Below are 18116 nucleotides of genomic sequence, written 5' to 3' on the forward strand. Positions count from 1 at the left end.
AAATTTATGCACCTATTCTTCCAGCCACTAAATCTGAGGCAGCTTTTTTATATCTGAACAAAGAAATAATACAGATACTCATTACATTACAGATATATATGCAAAATCCAAAGTCTCTGTGTTGATAGAAAAAAACCTGAATGACAGCAGTCATTGCTGAGGTGGGAACAAGTTACATCAACAGATCGTATCAAAGCTATTCATTTTTGCTCCAACCATGACCTTGTAAATGCTCATTTACCCAACAAAGACAGGAATACCCTTTTATGTGATGTCAATGATGCAGCTGTACTGTATGAGTTCATTGACATCAGGCATGTGGCCCATGCTGCTACACGTTACTGGAAGTCCCCTTGTCACTAGAGAGAAATTACTGCCCCACACAAGGAAAGAGAAATTAATTCAGTTCATAGAAACAGTCTGTTCAAAGAAGCGTAAGCAATAGTATTCCACATAAAACACCATTTCACATTAAAAATATCATTCATCACTTTTTAAAATATTGAACATTAAGGCTGAGAATGCCCTTACCTCCTCGCTTGTTTAACTTGGCATACCCTGGCACGTAGCTGCTTGTCATGGATGATGAACTGCTGAAGGAGGAATGGGGTAATGCTGAGATCAGAGGCTCATCACACTTTTCTGAAACACAAGAAAACAGATTCACTTTATGCACTTAATTATTCATACATATTAAGTGACAGTGTGCCCTTTTTTCCCCCCTATGTGTGATAACTCATCCTTGTTATTTTTGTACATGTGGAATGCATGTAGCTACGTCACAGCTTTTCAACAAACAACTCCTACAAACACAAACAAACAAAGCAAACAAAAGCTCATCTCAAAAAAACACAAGAAAACCCACGACCCTCCTCCTCCACCTCCCCCACCCCCCAGTGACATGAGAAAATAAAGATTTCAACCACTGACAAAATAAGGTAATGGTAATATCTAACCATGAGACATCACCCTCTTTAGGGATACAGCAGTGGAAGAAAAAAGCCTACCCTGATACATGTGGGATGTTTTTGGTGACACAAAAAGCTAGTGCTAATAAAAAGTATTATCATGACAGCTTTCTAAGAAGTAGATAAGATACAGATTTCAACATTTTCATTTCTGTATCACGAGTGCTGATAAATCTGATATTAAAAAAAAAGGAAAATTAATTAGGGAACATTTATGAATGCCTAGGAATTATCAGATACAACAGTTTCACTGAAAAAAAAAAACAACTATGCTAACTAATCTCTATAATTCGAGTACTTCACTTCCATTTTGCCCCGTTATAAAGAAGACTAACTTGGTATTAGCATCTAAAATGGGAAAAACCCAAAATCTAAATCTTATCCCTCCTAATGAAGAAAAACCTGCAAAATGAATCTTCTTTTGTATGATATAAATTAGAATTAAGAGAACTGGCTTAGGATTTTTCAAGTACTTAATTAATGTACAGCTTTTTGTGGAATTTTTGTAGGTTTGTACCAGATGGGAGAAATGTGCAGCTTAAATTATTAATTTACATCACAGGTAAAACTAAAAAAGCCTTAGCCTACACCAGTAAGCCTATCCCATCTTTCATGAACATATGCACTGCATCACAGTCTCTGCTGTAAGCAGAAATACCCTCAATTTATGTATCTAGAAAGCATTAGGTCACCATAGGTGGTCCACAATAGCACTAAATATGTATAAGCATTGTATTTAATGCTTAGACACAAGACCTAGTTTTTGGTAAAACTATTAATAAACATAAACAAAAGTTTGGTCAGACTGGATCACACGTGAAGGCCTAATTAATCCTACATTTTGGAGAACTTTTGGAGACGACAAAAAAGGATTCTGAGTGAATCAAATAACATACAATGCAATTCTCTTAAAATGTGCAGTCTCATGTAGTGAAAAATAAAATTACTTTCATGGAATAGAAACCCAAGTACAGAAATACTAATGAACATTCATTCAGGAATCAGCATTTTGATATTTAACAAAGAAAATAAGTGTCCTTTACAAATCTCCAAGTTCACAAACACTAAGGGGAAAAAGTCCACACAAGCAAGAGTAAAGGGCATCTATTTTGGACTGAATTAAAGGATAGTTCCAATGACTTTTAAGTTCACTACCTCAGTATTTAATGATGGAATTTTGACAAGGGAAGATAAATAGTTTGAAGCATTATTGTTTATACCACAAACCAGAAAGATCGATTTCCTCCCTCTGCTTTGGCTGCAGCAGAGCAGCACATTTGGTCAGCAGCCTGCAGCTCACACCACACTTCCTCAGCAGCACACTGGGGCTGCTCACACCTCTGCCTGGGAGCAGGGATATGGCACAGAGGAAAGGGCTGTGCTGTCAGATCCTGGGTACCAGGCTGCTTTCATTTCAGTCAGAGAGTTACAAGGTTGGAGCTAAGAATAGAAGTGAGCAGCAGACTGCCATAATTGCCAATTTTTGTCCTAAGTGCCATAATAATATAAATGGAGAACTACGTGACAAAGTCTTTCTGAAGCATTTCTTTATCTATTAGTTTATTTTCTGTAGATCAAAATAACTTTGCAACTTGCAAACTGCTTGTGCTGCCACTTCATTTTTAGCATTACCTAGCTAGAGACTTGAAGGCATTTGCCATTAATCCCGTTGTCTAGGTAAAAATGGAATGAAACATTTAAAAACAGAGCAACACACAATCAGGATTTTTAAAAAATACATAACAAAATTTCTTTAAATAATTTTCATATGCTTATATTACGTGATATTTATCCTTAAGGAAAAAAAAAACCACATGAGTAATGAAAGCTAAGATTGAACATGTATCTTTGTTCTGTTTCCTGAGGGTTTTAAAATATATTTTGTAAAGTAAATTGTTACATTTATACGATTTTCTCCCACCCATAGCTTCAAACTGGAGTGGGAGGAAAAACCTGCATCTTCTTGGAAAAATACTGGGATTATAAAAATTTAGTTGCAAAAAATGTGTTCAGCTTATGCAATTTGATTTATTGCCAATATAATGGGAGGCTACTGCTTACTATAGCCTAAAATTTTGTGAAATAAAAGATCTATCTTAAAACACAAATAAATGTTTTAAAAGTTATTTTAAAAATGTGATCAAACTCTTCATTTCTGCAACAGAAATAAGCATAGATTTTTGACACTGAGCTCAGAAAAGACATGACAGATGAAAAAAACCTCTCCCAACAACAGAAGCTCATCAGAACTTCGCATCTTTCACTGGTTCCAGTAGCTATTGAGAAAATCCCCTCCTTTTAATTTGACAGCTGTTATATTTGTGCAACTACTGAAGATGCACAGAAGTAAATGTGGAAAATCTATTTGGAATGAATACTAGTTTATAAATCATTAATGATCTGCCTTATATCTGTTTCACTAACCCATACTCTTGGATTTAAAAGAATAAAACAGAGAAGCTTGACTTAGTAAAAACTTTAAAAAATGCAATTCCACTTGAGGCATCCTTCTTTTTACCACCTAGGTCACAACTTTACAGACAGTCAGTCGTGAATATGCTTCATGTGATGTACATGTGCTCCTGAAGTATTTAATCTGAGCCCTCTGATTTCTTAATTTGATTGTAATTATCAATACTGTGGTGAGGGCTGAGAAAAACCTTGAGTTGGTACATTTGCCTTCATCGTTACTTAGAACTGTAATCTTGTCCTAAGTCTATTTTGAAATACTAACTAGTAAGGAAAAAAATATTCTTTTAAAGAAAACCAACCTCCCAATTTGCCTGCTCACTTAGGAAAATGGAAAATGTGTGTGAATTATAGGGGGGGACTATATTTCAGATTAATAGACTTTAAAAATTATTGCATCTCATCACTAACTCATGACTTTAGGTCCAACAGAACAAAAGTTAAAAGACTGCTTACATAACCTAATATTTCTAGCCCTGTATGAAAGTTTCACTAAATATACTGCACTATTTAAGCTTCCTTCAGAATATGAAATACTGTTATACCACAGACTTAAAAGAAAAAAAATCCTTGGAAACCTTTTGTTCTTCCAGTGTCATAGACAGGTAGAAGAATTATAAAAGAAAGTCCTTATAAAATCAGGCCTTACTCTGCCAAATTAATAGCTGGCTTGTCACTTCTTATAAGCTAAGTGGTTTGCAAGTTCCCACGTGGAAATCTTGGGAATGAGAGTTCGTTAACACAACAAACTATTCTTGGGTGAAAAACAACTGCTCCTAGGTAAACAATGGATCTGTCCCATGAGAATCAGTGAAGAAATAACTAAACAACTCAAGAGTAGAGAGATTTGATGGACAAGTAAAATACCTTTTACTAACCAGTAGAGTAATTGGCAAGAAAGCTATTAACCAATTAAAGTTACATGTGAGGTCTGTAAAAACGGTATGAAATGAGTTGTGTGAATAAAGAATTGTATCTGCATGAAGAAAATGGAGTCTCAGCAGATTTATTACAACATTCCAGCAGTTTTAGTTACTTCCTGCAGAATCCAAATTTTTACTTACTGTAACCAGAATCATATATACCTTCCTGTTACTGAGATATAATAGCCTTCCCCGTATAAGTCAATGCACTGTGTCCTGTTAATCAATTACAGAGCACACTCTCCTGCCAGCATCGCAGCACCAAAGGAATAAACTCTCCTCCATAGCATTTATCTCAGTGATATATTAACAGCCAAGGCAGCTTAGGTCCATTTAAATGTTAACTTTTTGAAGAAAAGAGACTCTTCCACTCCAATCTATTCTGTTTAGATCAAGAGAACTGATAACTTTGTCACAGGTATGATGACATTTGCTACTCTGACTTCCTTATTCAGAGGGAAATAATTAGTATATGTCCATCAAAAATAAGTCATCTTAAGATTCTAATAGATCAATGAAATGAAGACCTCTTAATGTCATTAAACACAAATGCAAAACATATGCAATCCCCAATCTTCAAATTCCTCAAGACCTCAAGATCATTGAAAAAAAGTGTGCTGTGCACTTGCTCTGTTCTTACATGTTTTCTCAGGCACCTGGCTATTGGAAACCAAATAGCAGATGAGATGGATCTCTTGTCCTATCAACTGCAACCTCTCATATTTCTGGTATTCACACTCGACAAAACAAAGAAAAATATATCTGCCCATTTTTTTATTTTTATATATAAACTGTAAAATAGTTTTACAGTCTATTTATATTTTATTTTTATATCCTACTCATCATGCTGGATAAGCTAAAATATTCCCATTTCCTATTTTGCCTGCAATTGCTTTAATTCCCACTTACTAGTCTGTGAACTATTTGGGGAATAGGGACCACGTTATTTGAAGGGACAGTTGTTGATTGCAGAACAAAGCAGACCATATACACACAAACTCTTTTCTCAACCCCACAGGTTATTAAAGTTTATCCTCACTATACCAGTCACTTCAATGATTTTTGATGGGCAAAGCAGTGTGAAATACCTTGATGCTTCACTTCACAGAAGTCTGTTCAAATGCTTCCTGATCAATAAACAGGTCACCTGTAAAGTTGCTGACATATGATATCAAAGTAGTCTGAGTAGATGAAAAAAAAAAAATGCAGTTCATCTGTTTCTTCTTGACATTTGTATCTAGCAATAGATTAGATGCATACAAAGTATCTAAAAATGCTAAGAAATGGAAACAATATGCATTTATAGTCACACGTATTTTTTGCGAATAATTTGGAGCTGCTTCAGAGGGTCTCCCAGAAGCACTTTCAAAGAATCTGTCAACAAAGTAAGAAGACAAGCTATGATATGTACAGTGGTTCTAAAAATGAAAAATATTTGGATACTGATAACCCTAACTTATCAGAAATATTTGATGGTGACTTACTAAGTATGCTTTTGAATAAGAAAGGCTTTTACATCATATGGTTCAGTGTGCACTGAGGAACATACCTTTAAATAAATCCCAAATCCACAATTCACCCCTCCTACTTTAAAATCTTCAGTCAAGGTTTCCTACCAAATTATAATCTAGAACAGCAATTTTGCTGAAGGATAGATCTAAGGCACAAAGATGACACAAATAAAGATTTTACTAATAATAGCTCAATATGTGTATTTCAGAAAGGAAGAACTCACAAGCTGAACAACATAGATTCAAAAAGGAAAATCACTGCAATGTCATTATTGTGTTATGTTTAAAAATAACCATAATAAATCACTAACAGAAGATGAAAGAGATGATTCAATCTGTATCAGCACTGAAAAAATATCACAGCCAAGAAGTATCCAAAGCCTTGACTCTCTAACCAAAAATCCTAATCAGTTCTCTTTTACACTAGAAAAACAGAACATTTACAATACAAACCACAAAATCTGAATTATTAACAGTGCATCCAACTCATTAATTATACAAGAATGTCTGTCAAGTGTAGAGGAAAAAATGGTTATAAACAATTTCAGTCTTTACATGTAATGCCAAAGACTCTTGCTTTAAATATGAATTCCAAGATGAATGTTAGGGTGCAAGGCAGAGAATAATATCATCTGGGTTTAATTTGTACTGTGTGCTAAATGCTAGTTATCCTAAACACATTTTTCTCCTCCAATTTGAATATATAATTTCACTGTAGTGTGCTGAGGAGGAAGAATAAGCCACCATGCACTTCTGAAAAGCAGTCATGAGACTGCAAGGGCACTCTGAAAGGTGGGTAAGCACATATGGGAACTGGCATATCTCCAATGACAACCAACAGGAATATTAATGCAGCTGGTTTGGATTGCACTGTATTATTATGCTGAGACAGCCACAATTTCCATATAGCACAGGCAGGTTTTATAATCCTAAATGAATACTAGAATACAACAAGTTTAATTCACAAGCCTGTGTCTCCCCAAAGAGTACAAATAAAAAAGCACAAGCTGCTAGAATATTTTGTGCACTATTTCAAATGAACTTTTAAAGTGATGCAAGCCAAAAAGCAGGAGATACTTCAAAGTAGCTCATGATCAATGGCAATCCCTTCAAAAATCAATCTTAGAATCAGGTATTATTGAGCACAGGCTGTCACAAGTTTAATTTCAACCTGCACCCTGTGTCAAAACCCTGCTGCCTGGTATGATGTTTCTCTATCCAAAACATCAGATCATGTGTGACAGGAACACAGGTAATGGCTGAAAAAAGACAGGTAGGATATATCTCATTTTCTCAAGCACTTAAGTCAGAAAGAAATCAGTGAAGAGTTGATCAAAGATAGCCTTCTCTTATGGGGAAAGCAAATATTTGTCTGTCAGGTGTATTTGCCAAAAGTACCAGCCTTTGATACATTTGGGGTGGCTCAAACAAACAACTTTCTGCCTTTTGTATATTTTATTGCACTTTTCTTGGCTTGGAATACAGTTTAAAGAAAACCCATCACATACTGCTACTTTCTTTTTGTCCTTCAAAGGATAACAAGCTAACTTTACTGCTTCCCAACTTTCTTGGGCTTCTTTATCTAGATACTAAATAGGGATGATGGTTGCTAGAGTAGAAGCTTAATTTTTCACCCTCTTCTGCCCCACCTATTTTCTATATTGCAGAAGCTGTCAGATTCTCCACATGACTGACATTTCACACAACACTCTTGAGGGAGCCAAATTCACATTCAGCTTCATGAGCAAATGAGCCTGAGTGTCACTGAAGCTTTTCTGAAAGTATTGCTCAAGCTCAATTGTAATCTAAAAGATTAGAGCAGCTCATATTGATCACCTGGGATATTTCATATTCCACTGCAAGTTGGATACCATCAATAGAGATAAGACATTGTTGCTCAAAAGGTTAGCTGCTTCTGGAAACAAAATGTAGCAGACCTTTTTCCCACCTCAAGGTGAAGCCATAAATTATATTAATTTGGTGGTCTTCACACAACCCTTTAGCATTAAGATTACTTGTTTTGAGGTTTATATCAAGCCTTTCTTTGGTGCTCTGTAAGGAAAGGAAAAAGTCTCAGGTAATTTTTTTTTTTTTAAATGGTGGTTACTTTGGTCAGAGAAGAAGACAGACAGCGACATCTGATTCTTTGTTCTGGTTCTGAATCAGGAATTTGGCTTTGGGCAATACTGGATACATCACCAGGGCCATTTCTAAAAGTGAATGTGGATGCCTGAAGACAGACAGTACTTTACAATATCTTCCAAAGTTTTTTTCACTTGAACTTCATTTCTGATACCTCTTGACCAGTTTTCAGAGTAGCCACTGACTTATTAATCTTAAAGGTCACGCTATGGCTACAAGTGTTTTTTTTACTATCCTATTCCATCACAAGGCACAGACTATTAAAAAGTAAGAAAACTTTCTTGATTTGAGGAATTTTTAATAAACTTTTCAAAACATCCTTCGGAAACATTGGAGATGAAAATAACATAAGAATTGCATCAACATGCAATGTACTATATGACTACTACGAGACATTTCTGGATGCATTGTTATCATAAAGTGGCATACAACATAATCCACAGTACTCTCCAAGCTTCTCTCTTTAACCACTAAAAATGTGAGGAGGGTTAAAGTTAACATAATTAATTACTGTGATTTACAACTTACCCAGAGATACTAGGATTTATTTTTTTAATTAAATTATTCAGTATGGAGTAATTGTAAGTGTAAATGTATACAAAGCAGCCTTCCGAAATTAAAATTTATCAAAATTTCAACTTCTCACAAAGGAATAATAGAAAACTGTATCAAAAATTTGCTTAATTAAATTTTTCACAAATGTATCCTTTTCAATTCTTTGCTTACCAAAATGCATATTTAATTTAGTATTTTATATTCAGAAAGGAAATTAAATTAAATGTATTCATTATTTTATAATTTAATAAAATTAAGTTTTAGTTTTTTAAAAAAGTATATTATTTTTATAATGTCTAAGCTTACCTACAGTAAAACTACTTAGATACCTGGTGTTGGCTGGACATTGTGGTTTGACTTGGCTTCTTTTTGTAGGAAGAGAGTGGACAGCAGAAGTCTTTACATTGCTCTAAAGCAGCAGCATATCTGGATTGCCTTTGTTCTGCTTTAGAGGCTACAGTCTATTGGGAATTCATGAGATGTCCCCACCCTTGTTACTGTGTCTTTTATGAGCACATTTGTAAACTGTTTTGCTACCTATGAAACTCAGAGTTGTATGAGAAACCTGCCTCTTTTTTGCTCATTTAAAAAATCTCTACTACTCAGGTCAATGGCACCTGGAGTGACTGAAAGTCAGTCAGTCTGGTGGTATGCTTGGGCTTTCATTAAATTGTCTTTAGTGCATAAGCAATAGTAGACTATCAAATCTATGCAAAGTAAAACTCATGAATATTTCCATATTCCAACCCTCAGATGCCTCTTCAGTTATTAACCTTCTGGCATGCAAATATACTTCTTCACCCTTTCACAACTGAAAATATCTGAGCATTTTGAAGGATTTTTGCAGCAAACAAAGCTCCAGCTTAGGTGTCTTTACAGGCACGTGTGATTTTTCATGGACTGAATTAAGTATGAAGAAATCTGAAGTTTTAAAGCAGCAGGCAGAAGGATTCACAATGAGGAAAAAAAAGATTAAAGTCTTCACAATATATTTTGTTAAATCTCATTGAAATTAGAGTAATTCCATTAATTACCTAGCCCATATTCCTCCTCAGTCAACTTTATATCAACTACTATATTTTGTTTATTGGGGGGACAGAGGGGGAAGGGGGAGGTTGGGTTTGTTTGTTTGAGTTTTTTGGGTGAAGTTGTTTGTTTTTGTGAGTGGGTTGTTGCTTATTCTTAATTTTATTTATTTGTTCTTCAGAACATAGAGATAATACACTGATGAGTAATAACTAATTTTCTAAATATTTTTCTCAAACAGCTTTACTTTTCATCATTGCTTTAGCAGGTTTCCATCTCTAAAATTAAGCTTTTATCTCTAACAAAAACAAAATACATTGTTTATTTCCTCAAAGTCCTCCTTATTATATAATATACTTTCAGCAGTTCTTTATCAACATAATTTTTGTGAATCTAGAGATGTTATTCTAATCTTTATCTAATTTAGGCAAGATCAAAGCAAACAGTGACTTTAAAATTGCTGGACACTTCAAAAATAAAATTACTCTCACAGAAAGCCAAACATTAATTCTCAAACCAATGTAGGTACTGGAAAATAGTTGTTTTAGTGTTTAGTATGAATATAAAATAATTTTAAGAAATATAGTTAAAGATACTTTATTATCTGTAATGGGCTATCTACCTACCCACATATTGGTTAAGACACTTAACCAAAATCTTTTGAAAAGGTTAACTCAGAGCAAAAGCTGCATATTCTTGTCTGAAGGCCTTACCAGAAAACTACACTTTCCCTGTAATGGCTAGGGAGGAAGCTGTGTTCCTACCAGGTAGCCAAATTATTTTATACCATGAAGCATGCAAAGCACATTCTGCCTTTGGTTAGATGTGGAACAAAATAGAAATTAGCAGGTTATGCAAAACGCAGCAGAGAATTTTCTCTCAATTTGCACAGCAGAAAGCAAAATCACTTAAGCTTAAAATCAGGGTTTTATTTAAAAGGATTATTAATTCCATGTTTGTCCATTATGTTTACCTTCATGTCCCCTTTTGAGAAAAATATGTCATATTTATAGCAGAAGTTATTAGTTCTCTGTTTATCGGTTGTCTAGTGTTAGAAGGATGAGAGAAGTAAAAGCCAAAAGGTGTGTGATATATGAATGTAACCATATTATACTGACAAATAATTCTTTTCCTCTGTGCGAAAGACAAATATGGTCTAACTTTTGTTTCCTGCCTCTTCTTTGAAGATTTTTACCTCCAACTAAGACTAACATATGCGCTTTCTCAATTCCTGTCACTGATGAACAGAAGGATTAATCTGATTGCATTTTGCAAACTCTTTTGTTAAAAAGCACTCTTTCCCATATTTCTGAAGAAGTATCAAGTGACCAAAGAAATTAAATTTTCATAATACATTGATTTCACCAAAGCATTGACAAAGTATTCCGAAAAAGTATTTTTGCAGGAGAAGGAAGAAAGATCTTTTTCCATACTCTTGCATTAATGTATGGCGTATGTTTAAATCATGTTGGTCTTGATAGAGAAGTAAAAGAGAAGGAGAAGGAGAAGGAGAAGGAGAAGGAGAAGGAGAAGGAGAAGGAGAAGGAGAAGGAGAAGGAGAAGGAGAAGGAGAAGGAGAAGGAGAAGGAGAAGGAGAAGGAGAAGGAGAAGGAGAAGGAGAAGGAGAAGGAGAAGGAGATAAGCTTCCAAATCATGCTCATATCTTTTGAGGTATTTTTAGGCCCAAAATCCTGGCTAGAACTGGGGCTAGGAAAGTAAGAATAACAACAAAAGAAATTGAGGACCATTTGATTATAGAAAAATGTGGGCAAAGTTTAGATTACTGGATTGTCTCTATTGTAGACTGGAAAGACCAAGCTGCATTACTACCAGCCTGTGAGACACAGAATTCTCTGAGGCTTGTTATACATACTGGGAAACTTCAACCAAATATAGAATATGGCTGTGAATTTTGACACTAAAGGCTCAATTTTTTTACACTAATACCTTCAAGAAAAGAGACATGTAAATCAGAGCAGGCTAACAAATGTCTTCATATGCTGGTAAAAAAAATCTGCAAATTGATTCCAATGTGTTCAGGATCCTTAAGCACACAAGCAACAGCACAAAGTACAAATCAGTTCAGGACAGTAGCTTCATAATACATATTTTGTGGATATGTTTTACCATTTTCCACGAGGTTTGAAGGTAGAATGATTGTTTATTTCCCTAGAGAACAACAACAAAAAAGAATCCCGCCATTATGATGTGAAAATATGAAGATTTTCATAAATTTGTATATCTGAATCTGAACAGAACATTTTTCTTTCTGATAGACTTACAAGTTGGATAGATGAGAATATTTGATTCACAGGTGCAAAGTATTTATAGGATTACTGTTTCCAACACAGGTCAGGGCAACTAGCATCACAAGCAAATTCCTCATCCATCTGTTTGGATTCATGGTTTTCTAGAAGAAGTAAAACTTGGGATTAATGTCAATGTCTAAATTGACTTAATGCCAGCAGAAGAAAACTACAAACATTTAAAACAATCTGTATGTATGATAGGCCAAATTTTTTTTGATGTAGGATAGCTAAAGTGAGAAATATCAGTCAAAAGTACAATCTCCAGTTTTGAGATGACACCTAGTTTTTAATTCCAGAAAAAATGGTGTGCCCAGACTTTAGCTGTTAGTTCTATATTCATGGGAGACAATAAAATCTTGGAGGGGATAGTAAGGGTCTCTGATGACTTTATCATTAGTGAGAAGAGATAGAGATTTGGAGTGTTTCAGGTCCTTCTACGTTCTTTTTAAAAACAAACAAAATTCCAATGTGAAGAAAGCCAGGGTCAGCCAATATTAATCTTTAACAAGAGCATAGGAAGGGATATTAAAAAATTGCACAATCAGATTAAGAATTCAAACAACTTTAAGTGATATTCAAGTGCATAAACTATGGCACTTACCAGGAAAATAGATATCAAAATTTTAAAATAGGTCAGATTTTAAAAAAAGAAGTAATATTAGTAAATGACATGTAGGATCTAGCTGTAGGTACAGTTTTACAAAAGAAGTTAACATGTGATCTGCTTCTTATTTTGTACTTTTCCTTTCATTTTTTAGAGAACCAAAAGTAGCCATAGGTCTGACATCCATGAATAATTTTTACCATTTGGCTTGAAAAGGACAGAAGAGAGGAATAGATAACAATCAATCATTGAATAGTGGTGTGTGGGTTTGGTTTTGGAAACCAGGTGATATTTAATCAAAAAGGCACAACATCTACTGATATTTCCAAGAATGCCTGAGCGAGTCATGATATCAAATGAAAGAGTGAGATGCAAACACAAGAGATACAGAAGACCCCAATATTTTGAGATCCACACTCAGATTAAACTTTCTGGCTGTATGTCCTGTCTTGAAGCACTGCTACTGAGAGAAAAGGCTTCTATCTTAAGTTTCCCTGCCCTAAGAATACCACAGGAAATGTACAACATATCAGGTTCCTAAAGTATACAGAGAAAATTGTAGTTAAATGAAATGTGCTTCTTTCCAGCCTCCACCCCCCAAAAAAGAAAAAATGTATATGTATTGTCCTGTACAAAATGAACAGACTGTGACCATTTCCAAAGAGCTACTTAACTGAAAAAAAGAATTTCTACCCAGACTCTAAAGACCAAGTCAAAGGAAATGGGTTGCCTGTATTGATCAGTGTTGATAATTCAGATCTTTATGGTTCTGTCATACTATCAAAGATAGAAAATAAAGGGTGGAAAAGTGGTGCTGAACTTCTACATCCAGTCTTTGCATCACCCCAGACAGAATGCACCTGTCTTTTTTACCACCTGCCTTTGATAACTGAGCATCCACATTTTTTCCATCTAGAGTAAAAGAGAGCTTATGCGTTATTTGTACTTGTCTGGTGCATTACTGGGACAAGATGAAGAAAGCTTTGGATAGAAACAGAAGAGAAGAAACTGTAAAGTAGAAAAGTCAGTTCTGAACTTACTGAGCATCAAAAGCAATTTTAAAAGAGTTTAATCAAGAGTAGGGTTGGTATACCAAAGTTCCCTTTTACTGTGGAAGTATTACAATCCCAGATAGTTTTATGTGCTCCCAAAATTTCATGGGGTTTTTTGTGTTTGTTGCATTTTTCTTTGCTTTTTTGTTTGTTTGTTTGTTTGTTTTTTTAAAAGCCTATAGCTTTTCCCCATGTACTTTTTGTCTCATCAGAGACTCTTGAATTAAAAAACATTCATTAAAGAGAATTGTAATACAATTCATCTTAAAAATTGGCTAGAAAGATGCTATATATACCCGGATTTAAAAGACAGATTTTTAGATGTGATGTATCGCTGCATTCCTCTTCCTGATTTAAATAACCACACCTACCTTATTTTAATATTCTCTGGAAATTTAAGCTAAATTTGCCTTAGCTATCCAGCTTATCCTGCTGTTCAGATAGCATTCTTTAGATACAAGTTGTTAGGTTTTTCTAATTATCAAATGCAAACAGTATTGACAGTAGCAGCATCTATTATTGTATCTTCATTATCATGCTCAGCTACAACTGAGGCATTTTTAAGGCCAAGAGAATGTGATAATCACTCTTGGTACAACCTTATTCTTGCTACATGTTTAACATGTCAGCAAAGGAACACAGCACAGTTAAATTAGCATATGTGAAAATTGAAGGTGTCTAATAATTATAGCCTGTTACCTCCAATTTTAACCAGATACCTGAATATTAAGGTCCTAACATTTCAGCTTATTACCTTTGCCTGGATCATGAACTCCCATTATGTTCAAAGTGAAGGATGCCTCCTGTAAATACATTAAAAGTCTGCGTACATACATAAGTGCTACAATGCAGGATCACCTGCAGGATTTTCCAGTCATACCAGTTGGAGTCGCCCAGGTCTTGACAGGGGTCTGCAGACCCTCTGGCCATCAAAACATTGTCCAGAAGTGAGTGATGAGGTAAAAAAGGATGAGAAGTGGCCTTATGAGCCCCAAAGGGAAAACAGGAAGAGTGACTGGAAGATTCTGGCTGCCAGATTCCTCTGAAGGTTCCCAGTCCCATGGAGAGGAGCTCACAATACAGCAGGGAAACAGAGGGACCAGGTGCAGCAGAGAAGACAATGACCCCACCATTCCCCATCCCCCTCTGCTGCTCAGTCAAGAGGTAAAAGAATCAGGAGCGAAAGAGTGAAGTTAAGACTGGGAAAAAAAAGAGGGACTGAGGTAAGGTGGAAGGCATTTTTTGTTGTTAAATTTCATTTCTTTGCAACACTCACCTCTATTTTAATTGATAATAAAATAAACTCGTTTTCCCAAGTCAAATATGTTTTGCCCATGAGGTAGTTGGCAAATGATCTCTCTGTGTTAGTTTTGACCCACAACCATCTTCATCTTTATTTCTCCCCAGAAAGGTGGGGATGCCAGGCATCTGTCCGGGATCAACCACCATGCTGCTAATCAGAGAGCTGGCTGCACTGCCTGTCAGAGACACACACGAAGGACACTCACACCAATGGTGTTGACTAAACACAGTATAAAGGCATTAAGTGTTGGGGTTTTTACAGATCTATTTGAGGAGAACTAAAGAACACCAAATTAATTTGTAAGAGGAATTCCACAAAGTTAAATTCTAAGCTTTGTATTTCCAGTTTTAACTGCCTGTCCTCAGTATAATATTCATACCCAGAACAAATGTGTGGAGTTCTGGATTTCATCTCTCTGTGAGACAGCCTCTTGGGATCCTACTGAAAGGAAACATGGGGTTGTAGTGGAAGATGTCCCTGCCTGTGGAAGGGGGGGTAGGGACTAGATGATCATTAAAGTCCCTTTCAAAGCAAACCATTATACAAGTCAGCCAGCCATCCTCCTCTATGAGAGAAATAAGGAAGAGATACCAAAGGAATTCAAATATGCTGTCCTTTCAGGAAACAAAAAACACTGGCAAAGGCCTGATCTCAGAGGGTCTCTGCTTGCTCTCTAATGAGGACAGAAGAGCTGCATGAAGAGTTTAATGTCAGGAGAGGAAAGACCTTGCGAGGAAGCCAGGAATGTTCTTTACTTGCCTGTTCTAGGCAGCAGTTCTTCAAATTTGAGCTTGGGCTGCAAATCCAGTATCCAACACCAATGCCTGAAACCAATGGCAGAATTGGAGGATTTACTACTCCTTTCTATGGCAAGCAACTTGTGATGTGAGCTTTTCATAGTAAGCATGGTAACTACCCTGAATTCATATGCTATTCTACATCTCTTAAATTGTCATTCTTGGCATATAAGCATCAGCAGCAACAGCATAAATCATACTGCTTAGATGAAAGTCTCTTCATGTCTGCATTTTCAAAAGTGTGCAGGAAAGTTTAAATGCACTGTGTTGTCAATCACCATAAACACAGTGATAATGCGGCTTTGCAATAAGATAGTCTTCACACGTTGGCCTCTAACAGGATTTGAAAGTTTTCATCAAACCTCAAATGACTTATTCAATGCACTGGAGACACTACGCCTTGTCCTTTTACAGATGACTAGATTACACAGAGTAATTTTGGGTAAGAAGTAGCAAAGTAAAGATCAGCAAAAAGCTTGAAGCAATAAGTAGAATGTTTTAATCCTTTCATTCAGGTATGAATGAAGAACAGCCAGTCAGGACAAGGAAAATCTCCTATAATAAAATTGTTAAGATCATATGATAAGTAAAATAGTGCTTTTCAAGTTTTTTTTCTTCTCTCTCACTTCTGAATCCATAAATGATATATCAAAATCACATATGCATAATTAAGATCTTTAGTTCACAGAAAAATGAATTCAAAAGGTACTGAAAACAAATAGGAAATAATCAATATAAGTGAAATTCAAGTTTAAAAGACAATGAAAACTGTTTAAATAATTTATGCAATGAACTTCTAATTTTCCTCAATAAATTATCTTGAAATTTAAAAGAAAGAGAATTCATATCTATTAATACTTTCCTGAACTGGGAAAAAAATCCACAAAAAAAAAAAAAAAAAAAAAAAAAAAAAGAAAAAGAAAGAAAAAAAAAGGAAAAAGAAAAAGGAAAAAGAAAAAGAAAAATATATACCTCTTTACTTTTGTTCACTTTACTTTTCAGATTAATTTTATTAAGCCCCTCTAATTTAATTTATAAAATTAACTTCTATGCTCAATGCAGTTCAGGACAGTAGGCTGAGTTTGTGAAGAATTAATTTTTTCTTATAAATGAATGAACAAGATTGGAGGAAGATATAATGAATGATTAAGTGACTGCAGTTAACCAAAAAGTTTCATTTTGTTCCCTTATGGAGAATGATGGAATATCATTTTATTGAAATCCATTATCCTAATGAGAAGATATTCTATGCTTGATCTTAGCCAAAAGGCCAGTGAGGATATTTTAATGACTTACTGCTTCTGCTTAATAGGGAGATTTCATAATTACTGAAACAACATCTGTTTGATTAATGAGCCTTTTCCAGCACCCATGCATCTTCTCTTAGTTTTGGCTGACAAAATACACTTGGAAGCACATGCACACAGGTATTTTTTTCCTGTATATGTGTACCAGTAAAATATTACTGAGAAAAAAGTAGGACCTACCTCAAACAGTGCAGTATAATTCTGATTTTCATTATTTTAAGTAAAAGTTTGCAATTTCCCCCTCCATTTTTGTTATACAGAAAAATGAAGTTTGCAATAAACATTTAAGTAAAACTTGCAGTGAATTTTACGGCCCATCTCATGGATACATTATGGCAGCCTGCAATCAGGTAGGAAAAAAACAAACAATCCAGGAAATACATGAAGAAAGGACCACGAATGCTGTGAATTTATAAATGCAGTACCCACACATTCATGAAAATGATTGCAATTATTTTCAAGTTGTTTTCACAGGTTGCTCAATGACTATGAAATTATGGTATGACTTATGCCAAAATTTCCCCAAATAATTTCAACTTCAAGGCCCATCATGTGATATTTGAATCTTAGAAATAATAAATGAAGACCTATGAATTAATCCTCATGCTTAGATTTTCAGATGTGGCATTAGGAAGTATAGATTTTAAAAGGGTATTAGGAAAATAGTGCAAGGAAAGACTGATAGAACTTCCCATAGGCAAGAATTTACAGAAAAAATATTCATTAAATAAGGTATCAACTGTGTTCTTCAGTTATTTCAAAGAAGAAAAGATCATATCTGAATAGCTGATATAAAGGTATTTTGTGTTATTTACAGAATGAAAAGATATTGCCCAACTATTGCATTATCCTGACCTCTAATCTGTCTTTATTAAGAGAACTCTCTGCAGAAATGTCAAATCATTTATTCATATCTGTTTTTTTGTCCCAGTTGCTAATTCTTTATTAAGAGTATTTAGAAGAAAAAACCCCTCTTGTTCTCAAATAAAAAGATAAATTTAAAATACATTGGAATATTGTATTTTTACATTATTCACATTTCATATGCACTGAATTATCTTTTGTATCATGGTAGTGCAAAAATTTGTCGTGTTATTTGCTCTGCTATTTCTTATTAATACGATATTAAAACACAGTTGTCAATCTGTTT

The 18116-nt window shown here is 34.8% G+C and overlaps 1 protein-coding gene across 1 annotated transcript in view; it reads right to left on the reverse strand.

Moving 5' to 3' along the window:
- CNTNAP2 (contactin associated protein 2) overlaps positions 1-18116 on the reverse strand; it is a 1078336-nt gene that overhangs the window by 762960 nt on the left and 297260 nt on the right. The window contains exon 3 of the mRNA XM_079302400.1: positions 532-642. Coding sequence (XP_079158526.1) covers positions 532-642 — 111 coding nt within the window. The remainder of the gene's footprint in view (positions 1-531; positions 643-18116) is intronic.

This window comes from Erithacus rubecula (assembly GCF_903797595.1).
Source record: "Erithacus rubecula genome assembly, chromosome: 3".
Classification (NCBI taxonomy): domain Eukaryota; kingdom Metazoa; phylum Chordata; class Aves; order Passeriformes; family Muscicapidae; genus Erithacus; species Erithacus rubecula.